The sequence below is a fragment of the Lipomyces arxii genome (assembly GCF_038497795.1).
Source record: "Lipomyces arxii strain Phaff 12-163 unplaced genomic scaffold V1512scaffold_10, whole genome shotgun sequence".
NCBI classification, from domain to species: domain Eukaryota; kingdom Fungi; phylum Ascomycota; class Lipomycetes; order Lipomycetales; family Lipomycetaceae; genus Lipomyces; species Lipomyces arxii.
In genome coordinates, this window is record NW_027117709.1 from 38,469 (window position 1) to 65,102 (window position 26,634).

Consider the following 26,634-nt stretch of genomic DNA (forward strand, 5'->3'; position numbering starts at 1 on the left):
CTAGGCGTCATATCTCATCGCACAATCAGGGGTTGTTCGTGCTCCTCACGATTTGATCATTTCGTACACTCAATTGATCGGACCACAATGACAACAACATTTACGCACGCAATTTTGGGTGAACTCAAAGGAATTGTCAAGGATGACGGCAGAATTACTCAATTTAGAGGAGTTCCTTTTGCTTCAGTTCCTGCGCGTTTCCGCCAGGCTACTCCTTTGACCACACTTGACGGTAGCACTCGTGACTTTAGTGAATGGGGGTATGCATCATATTTAATTGTGTATTGTAAATTTTGTTAATCGAACGGCAGTTTTGTGTGCCCTCAGATTTATGATCCTCAGTTTATTGCTGGTACTGCATTTGGCGGTCCCATTGACCGACTTGAGTACACTTTTGATGAGTTCAAGTGCCTGAACTTGACAATTACAGTGCCTACTTTTGCTATTAAGGATACTTCAAAAGCGTTGCCAGTCATGGTTTGGGTTCATGGTGGTGGCCTAAAGATTGGAGGAGGTGCTAACTTTGGTCTTGAAGGTAAGCGGAGCGGTATTGAATAGAAACACAGCTGCTTATGGGCTAGATTGCACAAAGATTGTTGAGCAGTCTATGGAGATGGGAACGCCGGTGATTACTGTTGCTCTGCAGTATCGACTCGGTCCATTGGGATTTGCTTCATCAAAGGAGCTCTTTGAAGAGGCAAAGAAGAATGGCGAGAATCCAGGCAACTTTGGGCTTTGGGATGTTATTCTTGGATTTGACTGGATTAGTAAGTTTATTTCAGGGTTTGGTGGAAATGATTCAGATATTACGGCGTTTGGAGAAAGTGCTGGCTCAATTATTTTGTCTTATCTCATAATCTCGAAAGGTCATGGCCGTAAACTTTTCAAACGAGCAATTATGCAGTCAGGTGTTGCGACTACAATGGCCCCGAGCGAAGTTTCAGCTGAACAGGCAAATTTTGATAAGGTCTATGCTGCTTGTGTCAAGAACAGGCCATATTTCCCGTCTGCTCAGGACAAGGTTGATGGACTGCGAGCGGCAAATATTGACGATATTCTGAAAGTGAACCCATTTTTCGGACCAAACTACAGAGTTGTCGTCGACGGAGTGCTGTTTGAGAAGAAGTACTCGATTGACGAAGTCACTGCGCTTACATTTGATTGCGATTGGATTGAAAGCATTCTCATTGGAGATTGCCAGTTTGAGGTTTGACTACATATAACTTCTGTCGGTTCCAACTGATAGAAGTAGGGTATTCTTTTCCGTCAATGGGTTGAAATGATTGTGAACAAAACCGGCAGCCCTAATTCGCTTTTCTACGGTCAACTCAATGACATGTATGGGTCTGCGGTCGCAGCTCGACTTCCGGAAATTCTCGACTCGTTTAGTCTTGAGAAGTACCGTGATTATTCACCGTCAAAGATTGCAGTTATGGCCATGTCTGCGATGATGTACATCAAGAACAAAGTCACTCCGATCACAATCCCTGAAGAGGACATCATGAAGATGAGCATGATGGTCGGCAGTATCGTATTTCAAGCACAATCTTACCATATTGCTCGATATTCTGGCAAGAAGAAGCACGATATCAAGACCTATTTGTATCACTTTGACAAAATTAACCCATTTCCAGGTATGGGACACGGTTTCTCGCATCACTACCTCGACGTAATTTATCTATTCAAGAATACGGTTGGCCGTATAATTGAGCTTGAAGGCATTAAGGGGAATCAAGAAAAAGTTGATTTTGAAATCAATTTTTCCAACAACTTCACCGGTAAATTCATTTCTTTTGCAGCCGGACAAGAGCCATGGGACAGCTCAAGGGTCGGAGTTATTGGAGGCACAAGTTCTGACTGGGTTGTCATGGCTGATGAGGAGGACGAGGTCACAAACAACCGGCCACTGAAAGGATGGAAGTCCCTTTTGGCGTAAACTGAAGCCACGTTATTATTTATTCAACTTTCGGTGTAGTCTTTTTGCATCATATTGGTAGAAACAGCATTAGAATGTATGGTTAGCTACACTTTACTACGATTGCAAGTCTAAGTTCTCTTTCAAATTTATATATTACATACGGTAATGCCAACATGATTGTTACTCCAACCTCCAATTTCCAACTTTTAAAATCGACATATTGAACTTTACTTTGACTCCTGATTCTTGAAGTCAACAGTAGGTACTTCAGCTTGAGGAGTGAGTCTGAACGCGTGTCTGCGCTCACCAGATTCCCAGTCAAGCAAAGCCGAGTGAAGTGTACGTCTGTTATCCCAAACCACAACTGACTTAGGCTCCCAGGACGCGCGTACTTGAATATCAGCACTGCGGGAGATGAAGTCGTACAAGAAATTCAAAATCGAGTCCGACTCTTCGCGCTTCAACCCTTTGATGTAACGAGAAAACTGGGGGTTGACGTAAAGCGACTTCTTTCCGGTTACAGGGTGCTCACGGACAAGAGGGTGGAAGTTTTCAACCGGGTCGCGACGAACTATGCCACCTTGGGCCTTTGATGACTGAGCCTGAGCAACTCCAGAGTGAAGCACCTCAAGGGTAGATAAGAACTCTCTGAATGTAGGCGACAGTCTGTTGTAAGCCTCCTGAGAATCAGCAAATATTGTGTCACCGCCAGTGTCTGGACCATCAAGCATAGCTAAGAATGTAGTTCCAGGTGGCTGCAACTCATAAGAAACATCAGAATGCCATGCAATAGAAGACACATGGTCTTCAAAAAAAGCGTTATAAACAGAATCATTCTTGGACCGGTACACAAGATGAACTTCAGGGTATCCCTTGGGAGCACCGGATGTAGGGTGAATGTGATTTCGGCCAAAGTGACTCGACAACTTTAGAGCATCTTCAATGCTTTGGTCGGCAAGATCCTGGTCGCGGAACACGACAACACCACGCTCGGCAACAAGATACGCAAGCTCATCCAGGCCAGCAGAGCCAAGTTGTGAAATCTGGACACCGCGGACCTCACTTCCGAACTTAGGAGTCAATCTCTTGACCTTTAAGCTCTCGTTAGTCTTCGAGAAAAGGTTAGGCAGTGACGGATCAGCCTTGGTACCAGGATCGACGAAATCAAACGGAGTCAGTGACTCATAATGCTCAGTAGTGTCCCAGGTAGGAAGATACTTAGGATAAGAAGCTTCCTCAAAAGCGTCTCCAGCAAGAACAAGTCTGCCAGATTCGTCCTTCTCTACAGTAGTAGTGTCATCCCGAGTCTTGCGAAAAGTTGAAGCAGCAATTGATTGAATAGTAGCGAAAGAGTTCGACATTTTGTATTAGAGAGCAAAGTTACCAAATTAGTAGCAGCATACAGAGGAGGACTAAGCAAGTATTTTATATAATCAACATTTCTCCGCTGATTTTTATTCATTTGACCGGTGCTTTAGTTACGTGCTCTTGAATGTCAATCACGACAGGATATTATTACCCCTGAGTTAGCCGTATATAGTAGCTAGCTTACCTATTATAGTTTAGCTTGATGTCAACATTTGTAGCCGTGTAATGCAAATACGAGCCGCACGTGAACTTTAAATTGTGCTCTATAATTCCCACTGCATAATTTAATGACGAAATCTGATAAAAATGTTATATTTCCCCAATTAATGCTCTCTAAAATTCATCGAAAACCTTATCACGTAATGATATCGTGTCATTAGCTGGTCCTTCGACGTCAGTTATGCCCTCAGATTATGGTGCTGATATGCCGTCTGACTCAACTGTGCCCGGTTCTTCAGTCGCGTTGTCGCGCTTGAGCTCTTCCCGCTTGTTATCGGTTTGTTCCTGTTTTTCCTTCAGCCGCAGAAGCTTCTCATGCCGTGCCCGCCGCCAGCCATGACCCCAGAAAAACTCGGCTAATAGCAAAGGAGTAGCCAGTAAAGCCATGACGGCCACAATGACATATGCCCAGCCCATTCCAACCGCATTAATCACCTTATCAATAACAGCTGATCCGGCAGCTCCCATCAGACAACGTACAAAGTTGTTTGAAGCCGTGATTGAAGCCGACTCCTGTGGATATAAATCCATTAGCAAAACAGACACGTTATTGAAAAGATTAGTGCAACCAAATCCGTTAAAAAACAGAAGTACTAATGACACTGCGATTGAAATGTTTTCCCTAAATGTCCAACCAAATGCAATGCAGTCTCCAGCCACTAATGCAATATTATACCAAATAATTTGCAATCTTGCTCGTTCTATCGGAAATTCAATATCATTTCGCACTGTTCTGGCGTCCTTATATCCTGCACGAGCTGCATATCTGCTGAACTCGCGATCCAAAAACTTGCCTCCAACCATCGAACCAATTGCGCATCCAAGTCCATAAGGCAAAAAACAAAGTCCAATCTGTAACGTATTCAGACCGTGCACCACTTTCATTTGCGATGAAAATCCAACAGTCACACAGTAGAAAGACGTGTACACAAGACCGTTTGCTAGCAAAACAATTCCAACGTCTTTCTCCATAATCAACTGCAAACACCGCAAAGGATTTCCGAATCGAGACTTCGTTGGGCGAGATTTAGTGGAATCTTTTTTCTTTCGATCAGCCAAAATCTGAATTAAAGTTCTGTTCCAACCACGAGCAGGTATGCTACCGTTGCCAACAATGTCACGTCCAGTTTCTGGCATTAGAACAAATAGCAATAGTAATAGTAATGTACTGGCTGCGAACAGAAAAAAGAACATTGACCGCCAACCATATGGCGCCTGCGTCAAAACACCACCAAAGATCGGTGCAATCGCAATCGCAATCATGAGTGTACCTGAAAACATGCCCATGTATGTACCTCTCTCAGACTGGACCGTCACATCCGCAATCGTTCCTGTACCGATTGCAATAGTCGCTGACGATCCAGCCGACTGCAACATTCTTACGATCAATAGGCCTGCATATGAATGCTGTAAAGCCAAGACCAAGTTTGCCAGCACAAAAACCAAAATGGTTGTCAGATACACTGGTCGCCGCCCGCAAACATCAGCGAACGTACCCCAGAACGTCGGCGCAACACCTTGTAAAATCATATAAGTCGTAACTGTGATGTTCACCAGCTCCACTGTTACGTTTAAATCATCTGCAATGATTGTAAGTGACGGAAAGTAAATGTTTGTTGCCAGTGGCGAGACAAGGGCTGAAAATGTGGCCGCCGCGCATATTGCTTTCTTTTTGGCCGGTGAGAAGACGGTATATGGTATTTCTGATGCAGCTGTTCGAATCGGAGCTGCAGACTCTAATTGAGATGCATCTGTTGCTGTTTCTGCCGGTCGCAAAGACGCTGGCCGTGCCTGTGCATTTGTTAGCAGTTCGCTTTAATGAGCTGTGCACGTAAGCATATACTACTTCTATTTGTATCGCCTTTTCCGCATCGACTGAAGCCATAATAGTACAAATGCAATGTGGTCTACTTTACTCTTCTTTGTATTCTTATTCAGTTATTTATTTTGAAGTCTACTTGCTCTAACCACTTCAAACAGGTATAAAGGCAGAATACGTGTTGTATCTGGACAAACGCCGCATCTACTCCGTTGTGACGGAATTTCGGACACAATGGAAAGGCCGCTCTACAAGCATAACGCCGAAATCGAGATTTCCGCATATCTCCCTCTAAAGTGACATACAATCGCAATATTCCGTATGAACAACATAATATCTATTATTAATAACAACAGTTTATAAATACGAATAACATTATTAATAGAAACAGTCTATAAATACGAATAAAATGCCAACTTATAATTTACATCCAAAACCTTTAGTGTTCATACATTACCCATCAATATGCTCCCTCGGCTCATTAACTTCGCCAATAAACATCGACATATCGTCCCACAGAACACCCATTTCATGCCAATCTAAATATAAATGATCAAACGCAACTGCTTCGTTATCGAGAAAATTCACAAGTTCATCTGTACCCATTCCGAGAACGTCTTGATTCTGGCTCGTCTGCATACCGCTGCCACTGCTTCCATTCATAGGAATTGGCATGATCTGCATCGAGTTCTCCACAGCCGGTGGTAGCGGTGGATTTTGCTGCTCAAATGATGGTCCGTAAGCCGGATTGGTATTGTCCAACAATTCCATGACTCCTCTAGGGTCACGCAATTCCGGGCCATCAGCTTCTCGCCTTGCTTGCAGTTTCGGCGATGGTATCTTAGAAAGAGGCAGCTGCGACTGTTGCTGTTGCTGCTGTTGTTGTTGCTGCAACAATTGTTGCTGCTGTTGCTGTTGCTGTTGGACTTGCAGCGGATGATTCTGGCCCTGACCGGCACCAGCTGGCTGAGTCTGAAAAGTCCCGTACCGCTCACGCCAGACCCATATGCTGTCAAACATAACACTTGTCGCCATCCGCGACCTTAATCTAAGCTTTGCAGAATGATAGTGCGTCTTTCCCTCCCGAGACGCGTCCAATTTGTCTTTTGCGTGTAGCTTCCAAAGCTGGAACATAATCGTCGAAACCCGAATTGGAAAATCATTGTCTTTGATTGACGCCTTTCGCATGATTGCAATGGCGCTTGCAAAATGCCGTTTTCCTAAATTTGTATCTAGCTGCTCTGACATTGGCGAAAATTGAAGCTTCAAAATAATGAAACCAGCCAAGCCTATGCCAAGTTCAATATATAACGGGAGATAAAGAAGCTTCGAGTAATTGCCATCTGGCATGATGCTCACGTCCATCATCTCCACGAATGCAATTGTCTGGATACTAGACCGATACGCGAGCATCAAAGTCTCGGTAATATTCTCAAAGTCATCGTCAAGAAATGCGTAAGCGTAAAGTTGAGTTCGCACGACTGATATCAAAAGCCTTTCCATCTCAGTCAAAATCCCCGCACTGAGCTCCATTTCGTCCAGCTCTTTTGCAAGAATCTTAATCACTGATCGGCGAGTGGGCGGGTCGACATTTCCGCATATGTCTCGTACATCTTTATTCAGAAGTTGAACCATTCGGTCACAAAACTTGGCTAGTTTTATCATGGTGCGCATTTCATCTGGGATCGCTGCAAATCCGTCGGGTCGCATTGAGTTGATTATTGTCCAATCATACATTGAAAATGTCGGATATCCTAACGCCATGGAAAGAAATTGGGACACAACGTTACAGGCAACCCAAGTCTTGACTTGTTCTTGGGTCTCAGAATACATTGGACGAATCTGGACCCGACCAAAATCTTGAGTCTTGCCGGGACAATGCAAACCGAGCTTGACCGCATTAAACATGGCAAGACCACATGCATTCCAGCACGCATCGGAGTTTAACGAGCCGGCAGGCGGTGGCCATAATGTGTAAATTAAAGTTGCCTGGACGTCGTATGCTGAGCGAAATGGTATCGTCAACTGCCGTGAGATGAGGTCTTTAACTTTCGATGATAAAATGGGAAATAATGACACATCCGAGTAGATTCTAGACGCGGTTTCTAAGATAATCCAGAAAAGAAGGTCTGATTTCATGAAAATATAATCCGCCCCTTTGGATAAATCTATCACCGGCATGTATGGATGGTAATGAGTTTCATACTCAATAAACAATCCAATAATCTGTTCTCTGTTTACAGTAAATCCCTCCAGACACCGCGGTGTAACGACTTGTCGAGTAGTGCTGAATTGTTTGTCAAATGGTATACTAATATGATCACTTTGCGCAGGCGAGGGCAATACTGCTGGATGGTCTGTAGGCGTGGTCATGCTTGTTTGCACTGTACTTTGTAGTTGCATAAATCTGGCCGCATTAGGGCTGCATTGTGTCGAAACTGATGATTGCGATTCCTTACTAGCCGGAGCTGCGGTCGGATAAAATGCTGCACTTGAGCCTACAGGACTGAACTGCTGGCTCGACGTCACAGTCATGGCCGCTGGAGACTCAGCAGACGACTGGCCGCGCGCTAAATCAAGCAATGTCCTTGAGACCATATCTTGTTCCGAGTTTTGCACCTCGAGAGACCGGCGCAACTGTTCGACTTCCTTTTCCACTGCTGCTAGCCGTCTAAGAGAAGTTAATCGAGATTGAGCACAGTTAAGAGTCAGACTCACGCTCTTTTATATGTTCGTTTAAAATCCCGTTTAATCGAACATGGCAAATTTCGCTTCACGCATCTCGTACATGCATCGGGAGCTTTATCTTGAGCATCACATTTGACCTATGACTCTGAGTTTTCTCTCTTTCGCAGTAATAATGTCCGTCTTACCTTTTGTTGGCGACACTCCACACATGCGATTTTGCGTATTCGACTTGAATTTAAACTCTCAGGCGACGCAGAGCCTAGTTCTTGGTCATCACTCCCGACAGGTATTGACGTTGCCGAACCTGGAGTCGGCGTCATTATTGCGTTTGTCCGAGGGGTCAAAGGACTTTGACTTGCTGACACAGCATTTTCTACTGACATTCTGCAACAGTTTTCTATGGTACAATCAATGTAATGCGCAAAAATGCTTCTTGGTTATAGTTCGACACAATCAAGGCCGTGAAGTCCAATGTCCGCCGGTCTCGTGGCTAAACGGCCACCACACCGCTACCAAATGCTCTAAGCCTAACCGCAATCTGTATGATCAGTATCAAGTAATGATATTCAATCTAAGCTGACTATGACTCACCTTTTCCGGTCCAAAAAGATCCTCTAAATAGAGATGCTGAGGCTCAGCAGTGACGTTTTTGGGTTTTATTTGTTCTATGCCGGGGTCCAATGCGATGTCGGCGTTCGGCAATGGCAAGCGTAGTTTGCTCTTTATATTTCTGATCACTGCGTAGCTCCGAGAACAGATCTCTATTAACGTTTGCTAAATTATCCCTCTAAGGTTTTAACTAAGATGCTTATTTCATTTTGAGTTTTATAGGTAAAAACGCCGAACGAGCTCCAGCCTAGCATTTGTGCTAATACTCGATGCTATGCTGAGAACCAACCCCGTCAAAAGCTGAAGCTAGCATACATTGAGTGCACCCACTTTGCTTTAAACTTTAACTGTGCGTGCGTCTGTCTACTTGCCAAATTCTTCCAAAATTTTGCCTTGTTACAATAGCGTCCAGCCCTACTTCATCGTCTGCTTAACGTTGAATGCAACACATGTTCCTTCATTAGTATAGTAGCGCCAGCAGTAACAACTCCCAAAATACAGCAAAGTATAAAAACCGCCCGTGACGCGTCCAAGTAAGCTTCGCGGACGGTCGGAATCAGATACGGCGGCAGCGATTTGACCGAATCCACGCTTTCCAGAATCCTATTAATAATTTGGGCAGAGTCTGAACCGTAGATCCGGCCCTGGAGAGACTTTGTGAGCGTGTTTTGAAACACACTGGACGCGACTGCGACTCCAAGAGTAGAACCTGTTCCGCGGAAACCGTACTGAATCGAGGTCGTGACTGCCTGGAACTCATGTGGAACTGCGGCTATCAATGCAATCAAGGTAATCGTTAGTAATGCACCATACGCCACACCAGGCAAAAATGTATAGATAATGACCAGCCACATTGAGGTATGAAGACCAAGACTGATGACAAGACCGGTGCCGAGAATGTAAAGTCCAGCACAGACAAGTGCGAGTTTGTAGTATTGTCCTGTTGAGCGCATGTAAATACCTGATCCAAAAGATCCGACAGCTACTCCGACAAAGTTTGAAATCAGACTAGAGCCTGCCTTTGTCTCGGAAAAGTCACGAACTGAGACGAAATAAAGTGGGATGTAAAACAAAAGAGAATAAACAGACATGGTCATGAACCAATTGCAAAAAGACGCACCAAAAATAGTGCGATCTTTCAATAACTGTACAGGAATGATCGGCTCGACTGCAACTTCAAGCTCGATGTAAATATATAGTGCGAATATTGCAACCGATAGCGGTAAAGAAATCACAACAACCCAGTGGTTCCATGGTAGCTGATTACCACCAACAGAGACAGCAAAAAGAAAAAGCACCAATGCAACTACTAAAGTACCGGCTCCAAGAAAGTCAATTCGCTTCAACAATCTGCCTTCTCTCGCCAACTCTGTTTCACCATCGACCGCTTCTTCGTCCGAGTCGTAATCAGGTTTGACTGGCAAATCAAGGAACAGAATGATCGCTAAAGTAGAAATTACAATAAACGGCACCTGCAAATAAAACGCCCATCGCCAGCCCAAAGATGAGGATACAGCGCCTCCTAAAATGCCTCCCAATGCTGACCCGGAACCGAACATAATGTTTCCAAAGCCTTGCAAAACACCTCTTCGTCTTAATGGTACAAGATCTGACAATGTGATTGTGGATAAAGCAAATAAACCACCGCCGCCAATTCCAGCCACGACACGGGCAAAGACCAAGAGCCAAAGATTTGAAGCCATACCACATGCTAGACACCCAAGACCAAACATGACCTAATTTGTTAGTACAGTATCACAATCAAGATAGCACACGCACATTGCTGAAAATCAAACCGGGCTTTCTGCCAAAGATGTCAGTCAGCTTGCCATACAAAGGCTGGAATGCAGCACATGCAATGAGATATGCAGTCGCGATCCACGAAACGTTTCTAAATCCATCAAATTCCGATGCAATATGCGCCAACAACGTAGCGACAACAGTTCCATCCAATGCACCCAAAAACACACCGATATAAAGAGACAGGAACACGACTACGAGTTTAACATTACTAATCTCCTCATGAGTTTCATTTATTATCGACGATAAAGAAGCAGTATATGAAGATGCACTAGATGATAAACCAGACGCAAACGGGTTCTGCAACGTAGATCTAGTCTGGCTGGGAAGAAGAGGCTCGGTGATGCTCTCGACATCACTATCCAACATAATGGCCTCATGGTTCACAACTTCGGGTGGAAGTTGAACAGCATGCTTAGAACTAGGAGACCGAGCCGGGGACCGAGCTGGAGAACCAGATGCCATGACGCAATTGCGTTTATTGCTATGAATTGGAGGTGTTATTAAGGTGTCCAGGGTTTTGGGAACAGATAATGAAGGCCGTGCAGCAGGGTAAGGTGAAATCGGAGTTTGCCGGTCGCAACGTATGTCTCTTACATTTCCAAGGGTTTCAGACCTTTCACAATATTGACTCGACGTAATTTGCTATCTTATGAAACGTTAAAACATAGATAGATTCAGGCATTTACAACATAAGCACAGTATATGTTCTTTTGCAATTGTTAAGTTCATATCTGACTATATCATCTTTGATAGCTGTAGACGGGTCAATTACACCTGAGTGAAAGAGATGTATGTTATCATCCACTGGGACCACGGGCCATCACATCCGTAAAGGACGTAATTCAGCTGATGTAGCAAGACGAATAACCCAAAATATAAATAAATTGCTTTAAAGTAAACTTTTGAACAAACAGGAAGTATCACGACAGACGCCACTTCTTAGACAGTCTTCGTCCGATGCACCATTTTTTCACAAACCAAATCACTTCAAATTCACAAAGAACGCCATAAACGTAACCAGTTAATATTTCCAAAAAAGCAAAAAGTACAAGTACATCGAGTATTGTAGCGAAGAATCAAACTAAGTAATAAAGAGTTTCAAAAAACCGAAGTATAACAAAAGTCGTATATTCCAGTGCAATCTGAAGTTCCAGGCTTCCGGATTTAATATTATCAACCATTTCCTCCTAGGAGATTACCAAAGATCATATGAGTTGTCAATTTTGAAGGTGTTATTCAAGAAGATACGATCCGGAATTTGAATTTGCCATCCCAGTGAAGCTCTGTAAAAGAAGTAAGCACAGTTCGTACGATATCTACACCATAAAGCAAAAGTCATACATAAGACACAATGCCATTGCAAAGCAGAAGAAGCATGCCAATAAGAAGCAAAGCGTTCCGAGTCAACTTATCTGTAGAGACAGCAGCTGGCCTAAGTGACGTAATAGAGACAGTTACGACTATGATATCGTAAAAAAGTGATATAACGCAGCCCATTTGTCTGCTTGATACAATCAAATTATGATAAATAGAACAATTGCCCTGAAGAATTCGTCAAAATGTATCTGGCCTCCCCCGCTCTAAAGCACCACACCTGTCATGATTTGTCCCAATTATACGAGGTGGTCGCTTCTAATTAGTAGTAAGCGCCGTTATGTGCAATTAGTGGTTAGGGTCAATTTAATCTGATTATTGAGTCTGGCCAAGCCGAAGCCAGTGTTACCAGGACTAGGGTTTTACAACAAAAATAAGGGCTTTGTATAAATATACTCGATCCTGTTTATAAAATAGAGTTTATATAAGCAATTAGTGTGAATTATATTCTCGAAAAGTTAAACACCCCCAATTCAGCAAGTCTGATTTCCGACTATGTATATTTTTGAGATTAGCGCCATATTTTTGCTTATTAAAGTTGGCGTTTTAAAAAAGGGGGTCTGAACTATCTAATAAACAAGGTTAATCGGCAATTATTAAAGTTTGATTAATTGACTTTCAGTGCTAGTTCGGGACAGTTCCAGCTCGTTAAACTTTCTCGGCAATTCACGGCAAGAGCCTCGATTGCATTAACGGTGGCGTGGCCCACCTACACTACTCAACCGAAAACTCTCACCGGTCTATTGATGACAGAATCTCCGACAATCTCGGCATTATCCTAAGTTTATATTGTGAGCTGACGAGCTACGGTGCTACCTCGGTTGTTACCTACCACATAACAAAACTACCCAACCGTTCTGTCGTAATAATCATTTTTAAACTTATTATGTCTGTTTTCCTTCTTCTTTTTCTACTGTTTTGAACACATTACAATGGCAGAACCAAATAACACAAACTCGGTAAACGTGGATATTGAGAAAGGGGAAAGTTCAGACTCAAACAATGACAGCTACACAACAGAACTTGAGCCTGTCTTGTCATTAGAAATGAGAAAAGAATTCGAGGAAGCTGGAGTTCCACTTAGTACTATCATTTCTCATGGGTCCCCTGATGATCCAGTTATGCTGGAGCGTATCGGTTCAGCAATCTCAATTGCAAGCGAAACTGTTGGTGGAGCTGGTGCACACAAGTTAGATGCAAAAGACGCCAATCTACCTGCTTTTGGTGGAGGCAAAAAATATCCACCTCTTATTCCTTATGAGCGTGACGTTTTCGTTGTTGAGTATGACGGTCCAGACGACCCATTACACCCTCAGAACTTCTCGACTTGGAAAAAAGTGAAGATTATGGCCATCCTAGCTTTCTGTACATTTAGTGCTGCTTGGGGTTCATCAATCTTTGCTACAACTGTCCCAACCATCGCAGTTAAATTTCATGTCTCCCGGGTAGTTGCCATTTTGTCTATGTCTCTTTACGTTCTTGGATTTGCATCAGGCCCCTTATTATGGGCTCCTTACTCTGAATTGTCTGGTCGTCGTAAGCCACTATTAATGGGTATCTTGGGATTCGCCATTTTCAACATCGCAGTTGCCCGTGCTCAAGAATTGCAAACGATTATGATATGCCGTTTCTTTGCTGGTTTCATGGGTGCTACTTGCTTTGCTGTAGTTCCCGCTACGTTTGCAGACATTTTCGGCAACAAATGGCGTGGAACAGCTATGATTGTTTTTTCTGCTACCATTTTTTGTGGCCCACTGCTGGCTCCTGTGGTTGGTGGATTCGTGGTCTATGGCCATCTTAAATGGCGCTGGACTGAGTATTTGACTGGCATTTACGGTTGGGCAGGATTTCTTCTGGTTTTATTCTTTATTGACGAGACTTATGCTCCTCAGATTTTGGTGCAAAAAGCTGCCCGTTTAAGACGTTTGACTGGAAACTGGGGCATTCATTCCCGTCAAGAGCAGGTTGAATTCGACATGAAGGAGTTGCTGGAGAAGAATTTTTCACGTCCTCTTCGTATGCTTGCGACTGAGCCCATTTTGCTTTTGGTACGTTGGTCCAAAGTGTTGTAGGTCATGTGGCTACTAATTTGATACTATAGATGTCGATTTACACTGCTTTCATTTACGGTATGCTATATCTTCTGTTGGAGGCGTACCCCATCATTTTTATTGAGTTATACGGAATGTCGCCTACAATTGGTGAGTTGCCATATCTTTCCATGATTGTTGGTCAGTTCATTGGCTGTGGTATTATGCTTGGATTTGAGCCTCTTACTCTCCGAGCCATTGCGGCCAATCGTGGCTACCCAGTGCCTGAGATGCGTCTTTACGGATGCATGATTGGCGGTATTGTTTTCCCTATCGGCATGTTCTGGCTTACATGGGCCGGCGCTTATCACGAGCACGTTCACTGGGCCGTCCCGACCGTCGCTGGAATTTTCGTGGGCTGCGGCATCATTATGATTTTCTTGTGCTCGCTGACATACCTGATCGAGGCGTACCTCATGTTTGCTGCTTCCGCCATGGCCGCAAACACGGTCTTGCGTTCTGCTTTTGGTGCAGGCTTCCCTATTTTTGCGACCGCGATGTTCCACAATTTGCATGTTCAGTGGGCTGGTACTCTACTTGGATGTATCGGTATTTTACTGGCACCTGTCCCATTCTTGTTTTTTAAGTATGGTTTGAAATTGCGACAAATGTCGAAGTATACTCCTGTGCTTTAGTCAGGTTTGTATTGTAAAAAATTTTAATATCCTTTTTCTTTTTTGGAAATGTTTGAGAGTATGATAGTGTGGCATTTGTGCGTGGTTTACTTGTACCTAATTTGGCTTTTATTTTCACCAGTCTGTGTATGTACATAAAGCATATAATTAATAAAATTCTCGATTGAATAATTGAGCTAAACCAACAGATGTTAGTTGTGATATTATTCGTGCCCTACTCCTGGTAATTAAAATCTCCAAACCAAAAACAAGTATGCAAACCCCAAAACCAAAATTCTACGCTTTTTTTGTTTTCACGTAGGAGCGTACTTTGAAGCCTTTCTCAGTCGCTTACCAAAAACGTAGAAAAGAACAGGGACTGGAATTAAAATGAAGGCGATGCAACCCAACAGTGTGCCTGCCCATTGAGTTCCGAGATTGTGAAACATGATTGACGCAAACAGAGGAAACGAGCCGCCAAACGCTGATCGAAGGAACGTGTTGGCTGCGAGAGCGGAGGCTGCGAACATAAGATACGACTCAACGATGTAGTTGATTGCGGACAAGAAAATCGTGATCAAACCCGCACCGATGAACAGGCCGGCAAATGTTGGTGCAAGCCAGTGTACGTTCTGCGGGTACGCTCCAGTCCATGTGAGCCAAAACAAACCGATTGTGAAGAGAACTGCGCCAATCATGGTCGGCAGCAGACGAACTTCAGGAATAGGGCGGCCGCCATTCGCCATGGTACGACGATAGGTCATTGGCTCGAACGACAGTACGATCACACCGCCAAATAGTTGTCCGACGACGACACTAAGATATGGCAACTGAGCAACTGCAAATGGCATATGATAGCCTTCGTAGAAAATGATGGGATAAGCTTCGAGCAAGAGATACAGAATACCATAAATGAAAGCAATGTATACTGTGATCAAAAATAGAATCGGCTCTTGGAATAGCATACGGAGCGGGCGCGACAAATTATGCTCGACAAGCTCTTTGAAGTTGAAATCCGACTCTTCTTGTCGTGCTCGAATACACCAGTTACCGGTCTCTTGTCTGAGATACTGTGCCTTTGCAACCAATACAGACGGAGCATATGTTTCTTCCATATAGAACACAACAGGAACAACTGAGGCAAAACCCATAATTGAAGTCAAGTACGCAGTCCATCGCCAGCCTAAGTAACTTTCAACAATGAATCCGTTAACAGGTGGAGCAATGATGGGACCGGTGAACACTGCAGCAGAAAACAATGCGATGGCCACACCGCGGGATTTGTTGCCAAAGACATCGGCAAATGCAGCAGGCACAACAGCAAGCAACGAAGCACCGAAAAATCCAGCGAAAAACCGACAAAGCATAACCGTCTGAATATCACGAGAAGTAGCGACGCCCATGTGAAAGATTGCACAAATGAATATAGAAACCAAAATTACTAATCGGCGCCCATAAAGCTCAGACAAAGGAGCCCACAACAGCGGGCCAGATGCAAATCCAAAGACATAAAGCGAAATTGATAAGTAAGATACCACCGAACCGACATGGAAAACTTCTCTGATGAAAACAGTCGAAGGAGCAAAAGAAGATGAACCCCAAGCCACAACGAAAGTGGCAAAACCAAGAATCGCCATGATTTTCAATTTTCTTTTCAATGACCAGTTTTGTGGATGTAAAGGATCGTCTGCACCGTCGAAATCCACCAAGTATATTTCTTGATCTAAAGCATCTGGTGGATAGTCTTTGCCTCCTCCAAAAGCAGGAAGATCGCTTCTAGGCTTTTCACGCCGTCTTTTTGCACCAAAAACTTCTTCTTGAATTGACCGAGCAGTTTGGACTCGTTCAAGATTGATCGGATCATTAGGGTCATAATTCGATCTCGTTGGCCGTAATGTTGGTCTGCGCATCAGGTCAGAAGGAAACGAATCGTATTTTTCTCTTGAGCTGCTTGTTGTACGTTCGATATTAAGAGGAGCCATTCCTGTTGCAGCCCCGACTAGATCTTCTTCGTCATCTTTTATTGTTGCAACTGGTTGTAATGGAGTAGTAACTGTGTGTTCAGAACTTTGGTCACTTTCCTGGGCAGTTTCAAACCCAGACGTTTCTGACGCATGAGATGAGACCTTTCCCAATGGTGATGATGGAGAGTCTGAAGTTGTTGACATATTTCTATGTGTTTTTGTATTGTATTATATTGTATGTATGAACAAGCAATAAGAGTGAGTACGACAGGGCAAATTTAAAGACATTTAAATACCTGTAAATTCCGAGGCTTTTTATTGACGAGTGGTAAATTAAAAGAGGGTTTCTGATTTCTTAATTTGAAAAGGGCGAAAGTTGTGAGATCAACGTCGGGAGCCCGGCCCATACCGAAACGTGATGGCTATTCAAATGTTGCACCTGACGACCAGTTCTTTTTAAGTTCGAACAGAAGAAATACTTCTGATTGCTCTCATTTAAGTCTCTTGTTTTATTTTTACAAAATAAACTGCTTTTTGTTGGTACTCAGATACCGAAAATACCTAACATAGTTGAAAGCCGGCACTTGTAATGCCGTTCAAGTAAAACATTTGACGTCATGGGTGGCGCCAATAACTATCAGGGGTAAACCTTAATGCTGTTCTTTGGGATGTGTTCGGAAGTTCGGCCATTTTCTGTAGATATTAAAGTTTTACAGAAATGTTTATTCTGAATCGTCAGAGCACACACTACGTTCAAGAAGACAAGTTAAGTGTACTCGCTCAGTCAGTACTAGCTTAATGAAATCATTTGTAAGCGTTAATAAACCTCGTTCTAACAGCACTTTTACTGTATTAAACTTTCCTTGATAACATCGTGCAGAATCCTGGATGATTTCAAGAAGTTAATATGAAACCTTTAAACTTTAATTGGCTCATGCTCGTGCTCAATAAAATCCAAATTACGATAGATACAACGTACGACAAAGTACGCACTTATACTTTTACCTCTAGTAGTTCATACAATAGTATATTTAGATCTAAGCTTCAACAGCTTCTATACTTGCAGGATACACTAAATCATTCTGCTGTCTGGCTTCGTCGAAAATGGACATTGCCAAAATACTTTCGTCCAGCGAGTACCGTTCGTTCTCTAGCTTCCCGTCTCGAATATCACGAGCAACTGCATCAGCTTCCCAAAACAAACCCCAGCCAGGAATAGGAAACTCAAAGACTTTTTCTTCATATTCGTATGGCTTGGAAGTATACAAATGAACAACAAGTTTTTCAGGGCGCGAACTGTGGATAGGAACAATCATGTCACCTTTGTCACCTTGGACTCTGATAACAGACTCATACGGAGAGCTCACCATCAGTGAGCAACTAGAGACACCCAAAATACCAACCTTGGGCCATGTCATTGTGACAACTGTACTTTCGTCAACTCCGGTCATCTCACTCTTAATCATATTCGCTTTGATACTAGTCGGCTTCTCCATCTCATTCTTTGGGTGATGGTAGCAAGTAGACAACATCCATGTAGTCGAGTAGACTCCAAGATCCAATAATGCACCACCACCAGCTGCAGGGTTGTTCAATCTATGCGAAGGATCTTTTGGTGTGATTTGAGCAAGATCAGTAAACACACGACGAATCGGTCCAATAATCTGATCTTCGTGAATCATCTTCTCCATCGCAATCGTAAGCGGGAAAAATCGAGTCCATACAGCTTCCATCAAAAACCGCTTCTTCTCAGCAGCAACAGCTTTGAGATGAATGGCTTGCGCTGCATTAATTGTGAACGGCTTCTCGCACAGCACATGTTTTCCAGCCCGGAGAGCCATGAGCGTGTATTCGTAGTGCGAGTCATGAGGAGTTCCAACATAGACACAGTCAACAGCTGGGTCGGCCATTAACTCTGAATAACTTCCGTACGGCTTCACTGTCGCCGCAACTTCATCAGATTCGGTGAATTTCTTGATAAAGTCAGCCGCCTTTTCAATAGATCGTGATGCAACAGCGACAGGCTTGTGTGCAACATCAGACACATCTCTGGTATTGGGGTCGATGAGAAGATCCTTATAGAATCTCTCGGAAATCTATTCCATTTAGTCAAAATTCCCTCATAAACTATCTTAGATACTGCTACTTACCCAGCCAGTTCCAACGATACCCCACGTAAGAGTATAAACAGAAGTCATTGTTATTCTCGTTTAAAAAATGTTAAATTTGGGGGGAAATTGACGTGTTTTAAAGGAATCTGGTCTTGGCTGCTGGACGGATAAAGTGTAGTCCGAAGCCCCAAATAAGGTTTAGTGAGGGGGTGTGGGGGTACCATTTACCTAACAAAACCCTACAATTTTGCCAAGATACGACGAGTTTATCCGGTTTTAATTAATGTTATCTGAATCAACAAAATACTTTACGTCATATTAATTAGCCCGTCTGCTCTTACGAATCTCCAGCGTACTCCGGTTTTTGTAAATCTCGTCTGTAACTGCTAGAACGTCACTCATACTTTTAACATTGTGCACCCTGATAATCTCAGCCCCGCCGGCTACACACCCTACCACTGCGGCCGCTGTACCTGGATCCCTGTCTTTAGGCACGACTGCGCCTGTGATTTCACCGATGAATCGTTTTCGACTTGGTCCGAGTAGCCACGGCAGTCCGTCAAATTCTCGTCTCGAATGGATAAGATGGCGTAGTTCTCGAATAATGGAAAGATTCTGTTCCTGATTCTTTGCAAATCCCAAACCGGGATCAAGTATAATGTTCCATCGTTTGATCCCCGATGCTTCAGCCACCCGAACGCGTTCCGCAAGCTCGTCCGCAACGCCTTCAACAACGTCATCGTTTTTATATTCCGTAAGCTTAGACATGGTCTGTGGCGTTCCCCGCATATGCATCAAACATATCGGTACGTCCAGCTCGGCCGCGGTCTTTAACATGTTTGGGTCTAACAATCCAGCTGAAACGTCATTGATAATGTCTGCACCAGCTTCGATAGCACCGCGTGCTACACTGGCGTAATATGTATCGACCGAGATTGTGATGTCGTTAAACTCAGGAAGGGACCGTAGCAACTTGATCGCAGGCGCAACCCTCTCGAGCTCAACTTCTGGGCCGGGATTGACTGATTTCGGGTTGGTGCTCTGACCTCCAATGTCAATCATGGTCGCCTTGTTCTTGATCATTTCCCGCGCAGCAGCCAGCATGGTTTCCGCGGTCACATGTGACCCGCCATCTGAAAACGAGTCTGGGGTGACGTTCAAAATTCCCATAAGATGACTTGGCATCTGGATATGATGTATAGTGTCAAACATGAGTTGGTTTTTTGTGCCGTGAGGAAAGCGAATAGGCACAACCGTGTATAAATCAGACACGTATGTATCCGGTGGACAAAGATGGTCTAAATGTTCGGCAATAGTTCGGGTCGTGATTGGGTGAACGTAGTTTGGCGCGAGCTGTGCAAGCGGGCGCAACACAAACTCACGCTCAAGCATGGTCAAATGCGGAATCGACAAAACTTTTCCGTCCCGAAGAGCAATGTCATCATAGAGCAAAATGTCAAGATCGATTGTGCGAGGTCCTTTATCGACCAATTTGATTCTTCCGAGCGCGTTCTTCTCAATATCTTGGCAGCATGCCAACAACTCATGCGGGCTCAAGGTCGTCGCGATCTTACACACCGCATTCAAGAATCTTGGCTGGTTCTCGACATACATCGGTGCCGATTCGTACATTGACGACGTCCCAAGCACTTTCACACCTCGCTTCTCCAGCTCGATCAATGCGGCCGACAAAAGTGCTGCTCGCTCGCCCAAGTTACTGCCCATTCCCAAGAACGCAATGTGCTGTTTAAAGTCGTTTTCATGGAACCTGGTCGCCTCTGTGGAATAGTATCTTCGAGATCGTGTAACCTGGACCGCCGGACCTTGAGCCGTTGCGATCGCGCGGGGTTTCAACGCATTCACAGTCACATTCTCTAAGTCGTGGTCTTGACAGAGGTATCTTGCCAGCTCAGACACAAGAGCCTCGATTGTCAAGTAAGAAGAAGCTTCCACAATCTACTTAATCAGATTTGCACAATGAACAAAATGACTATAGGTCTTACCGTAACAACTTGACTTGAAATACCAACGACATCAATTTCGCCAGCTGTTTCTTTCTGCAACTCAAGATCAATCACAACTTCCTGTTTTTCCAATCTTTCCCATGGATTCACACCTATAATTGTGTATACTCTCATACCCTCGATAAAAGCCGATTCGGCCACATCTTTAGTGACTGGGTCAGAACCGTACGGTATAAATCTATGTTTTGTAACCTCAACTCCGCACGCGTCCGCTCTCAATAGCTTTTTTCGAAATGACAATCTAACCCTGACGTGTTCTGCTCCAATCCCAAAACTCGCATTCACAACTTCCAGCGCAAGTTTCCGGGCCGACCATTCTTCCGTTCCAGCATCATCAGCCTCGACAATCTTACTGATTGCCTTTGTCAAAATGCCATAATGCACAGACTCTTCGACCAAATCAGACTTCCCAGCTACTGCAACCGGCGCGTGCACAAACGCGTCAATTTTCACAGGCTGGCTCCTATTCTCACGATGCCACGAGTCTGGCCCGGATTTTATCGTCCTTAACTCGAGTCCTCGCACAGAAATAATGTCAGGAGCCAGTAAAGGCGCTGGCTGTGTGGTAGCACCCATTGCAGGCACGATTGAACGAATTGACGGGCTTCTCAAAGTCAGTGCTGGATGTAAAAATCTCTCTGATGAAAAGAGTCTAGAGACCGCAGAAGGCGCTCGCATGTGAGTATTTTGTTTATTATGCAAAATCCAGACCCCACAGTCTTAAATCAACACCAAAAAAAGGATCTCAATTTTGCTCCAGAATAAATTTGGATAATTTTTGAGTGCGGCGTCTGTTTAAGCGTTGCCTGTTTAAGCCATTTAACTATATCATATAAACTTCAATATATAAAACGGTTCTCTATTTATAATCTACTCTGAACATCGCCGCCTTTCTTTTTAAACCCTAGAGCTTTCATATCTTACTACTTATAATAAAAAACCTACTTCGCATCATCATCATCCTCATAACCTAACCATCGGAACTGTCGTGCTAATTCAAAATAATCGTCCATCAAATCAATCACACTCGCCGGATAATCTGAACCATGGATCATGTTTCGTAATTTTTGTGACCCTTCTTTCTGTACAAGTTTCTTAATTGCTATTATTAATGAAGGTGAGAACTCCTTGTACCATCTGTGCTCGTACGAAGTCAACTGGACTGCCGTGTTTAAAATATTAATTGGCTCGCCCTTCTCAGTGTAAATATCAAGCAATCCCTTGAGTGATTTTGACGAAATTCGAACGTTCAGAGCTTCAGTGAAAGCCTCTGACGCTTCTTCTGTATGCTTTAGTCTGTTTGCAAGCGCCCCCAAAATTTCCCATTCACGGAGACTTTTGCTGTAAGGCAGCTGCTGAGACTTGAAATGACCAGACTCCGCGCGCCATAAGGTGTACACTCTCATATCCTCATACATCACCATGAACAAGTTATCAAGCCATCGCTCGCACAGTCTTTTGCTCTTGAACGGCGTCGACATATCTGTCGGTTCACTAATTGCACTGCTTCCATGATGTTCCTCGCTGCCTTTTACTAGCTCAGCATCGACACTTTGCTCTGGCTTGACGACGTCGGGTTCTGGACTCGCAACAGTTTCGTCTTGACTTTCTCCGTCATCGGCAACTGACCCCGGCTGTGAGGCAGCAAACCCGTTCACGGCCGTACGAGACGCATCACTGTCAGCTCGACTGTGGTTTTTCTTTTGTTTTCCAGCGTTGTCGGACTTGATTGTACGATACTCCTCTTCCATGATGAACACCTTGGCACGGTACTTGAGCAACATGTCCCAACCAATGTCATGAGAAATTTCAACTAGCAGCTCGTATGCTTTTGCAAACGTGCCTCTCAATGATGCAGCTGGGAGTCTCGCAAGCTCTGGATCAACGCTCAAACTTTCTTTTTCGCCAGGCAAGTCATCCATGATTTTCGGTAGTACTCCCTCAGTCGCAAACGGCAAATGTACTCTGTGGGCAACCGGCATGCGATGTAAATCTGTGTTGTGGTATGGAAACATCGGACACGAGTTCAACGTAAGCAGAGCCTACTTAATTAGCACAATATCAAACCACAAATCGTAGCAAATGCATACCGATTGAAAGTCGCGCTGTTCAATATAGACTTTGACCAATCGAGCCCAGGGTCCGAATTCCGAAGGTGCAGAGCTCACAGCACGCTTGGCCGTAGCCAGCGCATAATCAAGTCGATTTTTGGACATACAGAATCTGCTTTGCACATCTAAAAGATTTGGATCTCTGGGTGCAATCTTTATGCTGTCATGAAGCAACTGCACGGCCTTGACTTCTTCGTCTAAAGCCATTAGCATAAACGTGTGACCAATCAGCAAACATACCCATGTCTAAAAATACTCGGGCAAGAAGAGCAGCAAAATCAGGCTCTTTTGATCTCAACTTCTCCAAAAGATTGACTCCTTCAGTATACCGACCCGTCATGTCAAGATACTTAAAGAATGTAGTGATGAGATTGTTAGACAAAAGAGTCGGTACTTGGACTTCCAATTGTGAACCCAATTGCCATCCTGTTCAATAAGTTAGTAAACGTTCGGGAAAATAATTAGCAGCTAACCTTTTGTCACCAGCTTTGAGAATGCGTCAACAAATTTTTCCTCTGCTTCTCGAGTAGCAATTGGATTGAATCTTCTGTATGCTGTAATGTTGTAATCTTCATCATCTGCAAAGAGTATGCCTCGGATGACAGAGCAGACATAAGTCTCGAGCATGATTTGTTCATTGGCTTTGTGTCTATTTGGCCTGTCAGTACTCATCCAGCCAAGCAGTTCACACAATTCCTACTTTTCTCCTCTTTCATCAATAACAAAGGCCTCAACTGAGCCTGGAATGTGAACCCGGACCCGCAAATCAACGCGGGAGAGTGCATTGTAGCAGCTTCAACCATCAGTCAGTCAAACGTCTTTACACCGCATCTCTCCGACGTACCAATAAACGCCAGTCTGAATTTTCCAGTTCTGATGCTTTCCAAACCAGATCTGTCCTTCACCGGGAGCATAGGAATAAGTCAATGTGTTCAAATACGCTGCAATTGAAGCAGAAGACGTGTCGATTCCGGTCACGTAATGATAAGTACCGGCCTAAGCGTTTTCAATGAGCATCTCTATACATTACACAACACTCAACCAACCTCTTGCACGTTTGTCCGGGCATGAACTTTTGTGAGATGGACAAGATCAGGAGGACCAAGTGCGTGAAAACCCGGTAAGGCTGCCGTACGCGCATTGACAGCCTCGCCAATTGTCATTTCCTGGATCCTAATTGAATATTAAATTCTCATTCTCATCAAGTTACATCGCTTTGTCTAAGAGACTAAGAGATAGGCTAATTGCTATTTTCGGACGTACTCAGGAACTGCCGCTTGAACCATATTGGACTAGATTGTCACTGGGGATTGTATGTAATAAATGGTACTGAACAAGGCACAATCAGCAACAACAGATTATGCCAAATAAATAATGATGATTTATTCTAAATTTAGGCAAATCAATACAAATGAGAGCTTTACCCGTGGATTTTGAATGTTCATTTCGTCATAAACAATCGAGTCGTGGCTTCTCATAGGGAGTCAAATAATTTACCCGGCCTCAAACTCACGGCTGTGCCAACCTACGATGCGTTCACTGGCATGTTGTAAAACTGTACAGCATAAATACTCAATCACTATGTGATGCTCGGCGTCTATGTACTCCTTTATACTCATTAGTATTAGATCCCTCTGTCTGGACTAACCCAACTGGGTCATCTAACTGACCGAAATCACCCAGTTCCAGACTTTCGTTCAACTCATTTTCGGGCCGACCTAGAACACTTTCCATTGTAAACTCAGACGCAGTAGGTGCATCTAGAACAGCCAATTCGTGCTCCGAGAATATCTTTGGCAACCAAGTTGAAAAAGCTGCAAATGCTAGTAAAATGGCTGGAAATCCTACTGCGGCTATGGTCTGGGTGATTGCAAAGGTAGCGCCGAATGCAATCAGTTCAATGACAACAAACAAATAGACCGAACGTTTTTGGATTGTTCGAAATGGTATACTGGAAACTGTAAGTTGCCTATCCTTGGACAGATAGTACATCTTCTGTATCACGCCATTACCCTGTAACGCGCCGAGCTCGAAAAATCAGCAAATTTGTCAAATTCAACATAAATAAACATACACCCATGATCCAAAATAACCCTGCCAGCACTGCTTGCGGGACAAGCCCGAGCACAATCAACAATGGTCTCGACATGGTACCAAGGATCATTAGCCCGTGGGCAAAATTGCTCACTCGCTGCTCAATAACCTTCTCAATCACCGGTCTCACCGTTGCAACCGTATCTTCACGGTCATCAGCGGACTCATACACTTTCTTATCTTTAACTACACATAACGAGATTGTATGATAAGGAGCCTGCGGAATCAATCCGTTCGGGGCCGGGATTCCAAGCAGACCAGCGACGCCTGTGCACAATCCCAACAAAAAAAAATCCCAATGAAACGCAGCCGGTTTGCGCAATGGGAACTCTGAACCTTGACAAATAAGCGATGACACGTTATGATCAAAGTAAAACAGAATCGTTAAAAGCAGCGCAAACGGGATGGCCAGAAATACGTCGCCGACTGAAATATCCCAGAAATGAATAAACCAGCCGTGCGGCCTCTGCTCACCAAAAGCAGTTGGTGTGAACGATGACCCAGTAGGTAAAGTTTGGATATCGTAATTTCTCATATTTCCAATATGCACAAACCCAGTGAAAAACACAACGACCAGCGGTGTGCCATAATCTGCCAAAAATCTGCGGAGAGGTCGCCAGAATAAATCTGAATTGTTACCTATTATCTGACATATGTAACCAAACATCAGCACTAATAGCGCAACCATAATGGATATATAGCCCTCTATATCTGAACGATGAAACTGACGAGTCAGTACTTGTATACCTTTTTGCAAATAGATAAACGCCACGTAAAACCCAAAGATATCGCAACTGAAACGGGTGATGTATCGCAGTCCATTGACTCCATTTGTAATTGCGATTGCAAAATGCATCACCATAGACCATCTACACTTTTAGCGACAGTATCAGAAATCACGTCGTGTAGCACATACAAACAAATCCAGCACATGAAAGGAAAATAAGGAGTGCCTTTTGGAACCATAATCTCGTATACGGTATAATTGAAGACTGATATTGGACCGGTAACTCCGACAATACACAGTGGCTGACCAGCAAAAACAGAGAATAATAAAGATCCTAAAACAGACGCAAGCAAAATCTCATTCACTCCATAGGAATTGTGCGTTTTTGAGAACCTGGAGACTCAGTATTATTCGAGAAAGAACATCAAACGACTTACATGTCGAGAGCGAAAGCAATTGCAGGCAGTACGCTATTGGTAAGCCAAGTTTCACATGTGCTGTAACTTACTGTAACTTACTTTGCAAAATACATATACACCGTAGCAGGAATTATACGATAATTCCACGCATCAGATGTCCAGTCTGAGATATAGTAAGGCAGTCGATGCTTGATATCGTTTCGCATGCCGCGAAACAGATGTATTCCTAAAATCGCACCCATGTTGAGACGGCATTTAGTGTCTCAGAATTATTTTGATTGATTCCATACGCTTTATACTACAAAAGTGAGAGTAAAAGTGAGAGCAAAAGTGGGTGCGTAGTTGGACAACGGAGCAATGAAATTTAAAGTTTAAGGATTTCAAGCTTACGCCGCCGATCTTGTTGTCTACTGTTCTTTTGCAAGTTAAAAAACTGTGTGCCAGTCTAAATTGTTAATAAATGATATCAAAAGCGGTAGAAGAACATACCACATGTTTACACTAATCACTTGCAAGAAAGACGGTAGGTCCAGTAATTTCATCTGGCCAGCCTGATCTTACCAGCGGCACTTTTTTCCCCATGTCGTCACCTAGCGCGACTGAACATGACTGTATCAGACTAGAAATACCTGCTTTGATGTGTGCAACAAGTGTGATGTTTGTCGCTTACCGAAACAGGGAT

At 43.8% G+C, this 26,634-nt stretch overlaps 12 protein-coding genes across 12 annotated transcripts; 2 read left to right on the plus strand and 10 right to left on the minus strand.

Annotated features, from left to right (window-relative positions):
• Positions 1 to 11: 11 nt before the first annotated feature.
• Positions 12 to 2,107, plus strand: V1512DRAFT_239798 (Alpha/Beta hydrolase protein). Its single transcript, XM_066914214.1, has 4 exons — positions 12 to 260; positions 312 to 535; positions 582 to 1,207; positions 1,253 to 2,107. The coding sequence occupies exons 1-4, from the start codon at positions 88 to 90 to the stop codon at positions 1,934 to 1,936; spliced, it is 1,707 nt and encodes a 568-aa protein (XP_066770856.1). The 5' UTR covers positions 12 to 87; the 3' UTR covers positions 1,937 to 2,107.
• V1512DRAFT_263947 (uncharacterized protein) lies at positions 2,052 to 3,322 on the minus strand. Its single transcript, XM_066916584.1, has one exon. The coding sequence runs from the start codon at positions 3,277 to 3,279 to the stop codon at positions 2,146 to 2,148; it is 1,134 nt and encodes a 377-aa protein (XP_066770857.1). The 5' UTR covers positions 3,280 to 3,322; the 3' UTR covers positions 2,052 to 2,145.
• On the minus strand, positions 3,323 to 5,555 carry V1512DRAFT_263948 (major facilitator superfamily domain-containing protein). Its single transcript, XM_066916585.1, has 2 exons — positions 5,349 to 5,555; positions 3,323 to 5,296 (listed from the first exon to the last, which is right to left on the minus strand). The coding sequence occupies exons 1-2, from the start codon at positions 5,388 to 5,390 to the stop codon at positions 3,698 to 3,700; spliced, it is 1,641 nt and encodes a 546-aa protein (XP_066770858.1). The 5' UTR covers positions 5,391 to 5,555; the 3' UTR covers positions 3,323 to 3,697.
• Positions 5,499 to 8,737, minus strand: V1512DRAFT_23129 (uncharacterized protein). Its single transcript, XM_066913977.1, has 4 exons — positions 8,604 to 8,737; positions 8,198 to 8,550; positions 8,043 to 8,149; positions 5,499 to 7,995 (listed from the first exon to the last, which is right to left on the minus strand). Exons 2-4 carry the CDS (start codon positions 8,393 to 8,395, stop codon positions 5,778 to 5,780), a joined length of 2,523 nt encoding a protein of 840 aa, XP_066770859.1. The 5' UTR covers positions 8,396 to 8,550; positions 8,604 to 8,737; the 3' UTR covers positions 5,499 to 5,777.
• Position 8,738: 1 nt separating this feature from the next.
• V1512DRAFT_23110 (major facilitator superfamily domain-containing protein) lies at positions 8,739 to 10,991 on the minus strand. Its single transcript, XM_066913973.1, has 2 exons — positions 10,401 to 10,991; positions 8,739 to 10,357 (listed from the first exon to the last, which is right to left on the minus strand). Exons 1-2 carry the CDS (start codon positions 10,884 to 10,886, stop codon positions 9,041 to 9,043), a joined length of 1,803 nt encoding a protein of 600 aa, XP_066770860.1. The 5' UTR covers positions 10,887 to 10,991; the 3' UTR covers positions 8,739 to 9,040.
• A 296-nt stretch (positions 10,992 to 11,287) lies between these two features.
• Positions 11,288 to 12,097, minus strand: V1512DRAFT_263954 (uncharacterized protein; the record flags this gene model as incomplete). Its single annotated transcript, XM_066916586.1, has 2 exons — positions 11,766 to 12,097; positions 11,288 to 11,707 (listed from the first exon to the last, which is right to left on the minus strand). Coding segments are annotated over exons 1-2 (203 nt in total), but the record flags the coding sequence as incomplete, so codon positions are not given.
• A 439-nt stretch (positions 12,098 to 12,536) lies between these two features.
• Positions 12,537 to 14,698, plus strand: V1512DRAFT_263955 (major facilitator superfamily domain-containing protein). The gene is made up of 2 exons (XM_066916587.1): positions 12,537 to 13,846; positions 13,900 to 14,698. Exons 1-2 carry the CDS (start codon positions 12,731 to 12,733, stop codon positions 14,521 to 14,523), a joined length of 1,740 nt encoding a protein of 579 aa, XP_066770862.1. The 5' UTR covers positions 12,537 to 12,730; the 3' UTR covers positions 14,524 to 14,698.
• Positions 14,555 to 17,018, minus strand: V1512DRAFT_263957 (major facilitator superfamily domain-containing protein). Its single transcript, XM_066916588.1, has 2 exons — positions 16,764 to 17,018; positions 14,555 to 16,713 (listed from the first exon to the last, which is right to left on the minus strand). Exon 2 carries the CDS (start codon positions 16,668 to 16,670, stop codon positions 14,817 to 14,819), a length of 1,854 nt encoding a protein of 617 aa, XP_066770863.1. The 5' UTR covers positions 16,671 to 16,713; positions 16,764 to 17,018; the 3' UTR covers positions 14,555 to 14,816.
• A 375-nt stretch (positions 17,019 to 17,393) lies between these two features.
• V1512DRAFT_239819 (uncharacterized protein) lies at positions 17,394 to 18,704 on the minus strand. Its single transcript, XM_066914215.1, has 2 exons — positions 18,617 to 18,704; positions 17,394 to 18,562 (listed from the first exon to the last, which is right to left on the minus strand). The coding sequence occupies exons 1-2, from the start codon at positions 18,662 to 18,664 to the stop codon at positions 17,504 to 17,506; spliced, it is 1,107 nt and encodes a 368-aa protein (XP_066770864.1). The 5' UTR covers positions 18,665 to 18,704; the 3' UTR covers positions 17,394 to 17,503.
• Positions 18,705 to 18,895: 191 nt separating this feature from the next.
• On the minus strand, positions 18,896 to 21,177 carry V1512DRAFT_209166 (Dihydropteroate synthase-like protein; the record flags this gene model as incomplete). The annotated part of the gene is made up of 2 exons (XM_066913459.1): positions 18,896 to 20,533; positions 20,581 to 21,177. 2 exons carry the CDS (start codon positions 21,175 to 21,177, stop codon positions 18,896 to 18,898), a joined length of 2,235 nt encoding a protein of 744 aa, XP_066770865.1.
• Positions 21,178 to 21,439: 262 nt separating this feature from the next.
• Positions 21,440 to 24,176, minus strand: V1512DRAFT_276582 (Chs5p-Arf1p-binding proteins-domain-containing protein). The gene is made up of 8 exons (XM_066917873.1): positions 23,976 to 24,176; positions 23,759 to 23,885; positions 23,557 to 23,708; positions 23,413 to 23,505; positions 23,186 to 23,361; positions 22,953 to 23,138; positions 22,692 to 22,909; positions 21,440 to 22,643 (listed from the first exon to the last, which is right to left on the minus strand). The coding sequence occupies exons 1-8, from the start codon at positions 23,996 to 23,998 to the stop codon at positions 21,543 to 21,545; spliced, it is 2,076 nt and encodes a 691-aa protein (XP_066770866.1). The 5' UTR covers positions 23,999 to 24,176; the 3' UTR covers positions 21,440 to 21,542.
• V1512DRAFT_23255 (HCO3 transporter family-domain-containing protein) lies at positions 24,142 to 26,532 on the minus strand. The gene is made up of 7 exons (XM_066914013.1): positions 26,442 to 26,532; positions 26,052 to 26,397; positions 25,971 to 26,003; positions 25,723 to 25,926; positions 24,787 to 25,675; positions 24,383 to 24,740; positions 24,142 to 24,319 (listed from the first exon to the last, which is right to left on the minus strand). The coding sequence occupies exons 2-7, from the start codon at positions 26,192 to 26,194 to the stop codon at positions 24,285 to 24,287; spliced, it is 1,662 nt and encodes a 553-aa protein (XP_066770867.1). The 5' UTR covers positions 26,195 to 26,397; positions 26,442 to 26,532; the 3' UTR covers positions 24,142 to 24,284.
• Between the last annotated feature and the right edge of the window lie 102 nt (positions 26,533 to 26,634).

Excerpts from the sequence above, each read along its gene's own strand:
- V1512DRAFT_263947 (XM_066916584.1), bottom strand. The coding sequence starts at position 3,279 with ATGTCGAACTCTTTCGCTACTATTCAATCAATTGCTGCTTCAACTTTT.
- V1512DRAFT_239798 (XM_066914214.1), top strand. The coding sequence starts at position 88 with ATGACAACAACATTTACGCACGCAATTTTGGGTGAACTCAAAGGAATT. Across the intron at positions 536-581 it reads TGCTAACTTTGGTCTTGAAG|ATTGCACAAAGATTGTTGAG; the intron begins GTAAGCGGAGCG and ends CTTATGGGCTAG. Across the intron at positions 1,208-1,252 it reads TTGGAGATTGCCAGTTTGAG|GGTATTCTTTTCCGTCAATG; the intron begins GTTTGACTACAT and ends TGATAGAAGTAG.
- V1512DRAFT_263948 (XM_066916585.1), bottom strand. The coding sequence starts at position 5,390 with ATGGCTTCAGTCGATGCGGAAAAGGCGATACAAATAGAAGTA. Across the intron at positions 5,297-5,348 it reads AGGCGATACAAATAGAAGTA|GCACGGCCAGCGTCTTTGCG; the intron begins GTATATGCTTAC and ends ACAAATGCACAG.
- V1512DRAFT_263955 (XM_066916587.1), top strand. The coding sequence starts at position 12,731 with ATGGCAGAACCAAATAACACAAACTCGGTAAACGTGGATATTGAGAAA. Across the intron at positions 13,847-13,899 it reads CTGAGCCCATTTTGCTTTTG|ATGTCGATTTACACTGCTTT; the intron begins GTACGTTGGTCC and ends TTGATACTATAG.
- V1512DRAFT_239819 (XM_066914215.1), bottom strand. The coding sequence starts at position 18,664 with ATGACTTCTGTTTATACTCTTACGTGGGGTATCGTTGGAACTGGCTGG. Across the intron at positions 18,563-18,616 it reads GTATCGTTGGAACTGGCTGG|ATTTCCGAGAGATTCTATAA; the intron begins GTAAGTAGCAGT and ends TAAATGGAATAG.
- V1512DRAFT_263957 (XM_066916588.1), bottom strand. The coding sequence starts at position 16,670 with ATGTCAACAACTTCAGACTCTCCATCATCACCATTGGGAAAGGTCTCA.
- V1512DRAFT_23110 (XM_066913973.1), bottom strand. The coding sequence starts at position 10,886 with ATGGCATCTGGTTCTCCAGCTCGGTCCCCGGCTCGGTCTCCTAGTTCT. Across the intron at positions 10,358-10,400 it reads CCGGTTTGATTTTCAGCAAT|GTCATGTTTGGTCTTGGGTG; the intron begins GTGCGTGTGCTA and ends CTAACAAATTAG.
- V1512DRAFT_276582 (XM_066917873.1), bottom strand. The coding sequence starts at position 23,998 with ATGGTTCAAGCGGCAGTTCCTGA. Across the intron at positions 23,709-23,758 it reads CCCGGACAAACGTGCAAGAG|GCCGGTACTTATCATTACGT; the intron begins GTTGGTTGAGTG and ends GAAAACGCTTAG. Across the intron at positions 22,644-22,691 it reads AACAGCGCGACTTTCAATCG|GCTCTGCTTACGTTGAACTC; the intron begins GTATGCATTTGC and ends CTAATTAAGTAG.
- V1512DRAFT_23129 (XM_066913977.1), bottom strand. The coding sequence starts at position 8,395 with ATGTCAGTAGAAAATGCTGTGTCAGCAAGTCAAAGTCCTTTGACCCCT. Across the intron at positions 8,150-8,197 it reads TGGAGTGTCGCCAACAAAAG|GTCAAATGTGATGCTCAAGA; the intron begins GTAAGACGGACA and ends TCAGAGTCATAG. Across the intron at positions 7,996-8,042 it reads AAACGAACATATAAAAGAGC|ACGGCTAGCAGCAGTGGAAA; the intron begins GTGAGTCTGACT and ends AACTTCTCTTAG.
- V1512DRAFT_23255 (XM_066914013.1), bottom strand. The coding sequence starts at position 26,194 with ATGGGTGCGATTTTAGGAATACATCTGTTTCGCGGCATGCGAAACGAT. Across the intron at positions 26,004-26,051 it reads GTGTATATGTATTTTGCAAA|CGTACTGCCTGCAATTGCTT; the intron begins GTAAGTTACAGT and ends GCTTACCAATAG. Across the intron at positions 24,320-24,382 it reads TCTGGAACTGGGTGATTTCG|GAGTACATAGACGCCGAGCA; the intron begins GTCAGTTAGATG and ends ATGAGTATAAAG.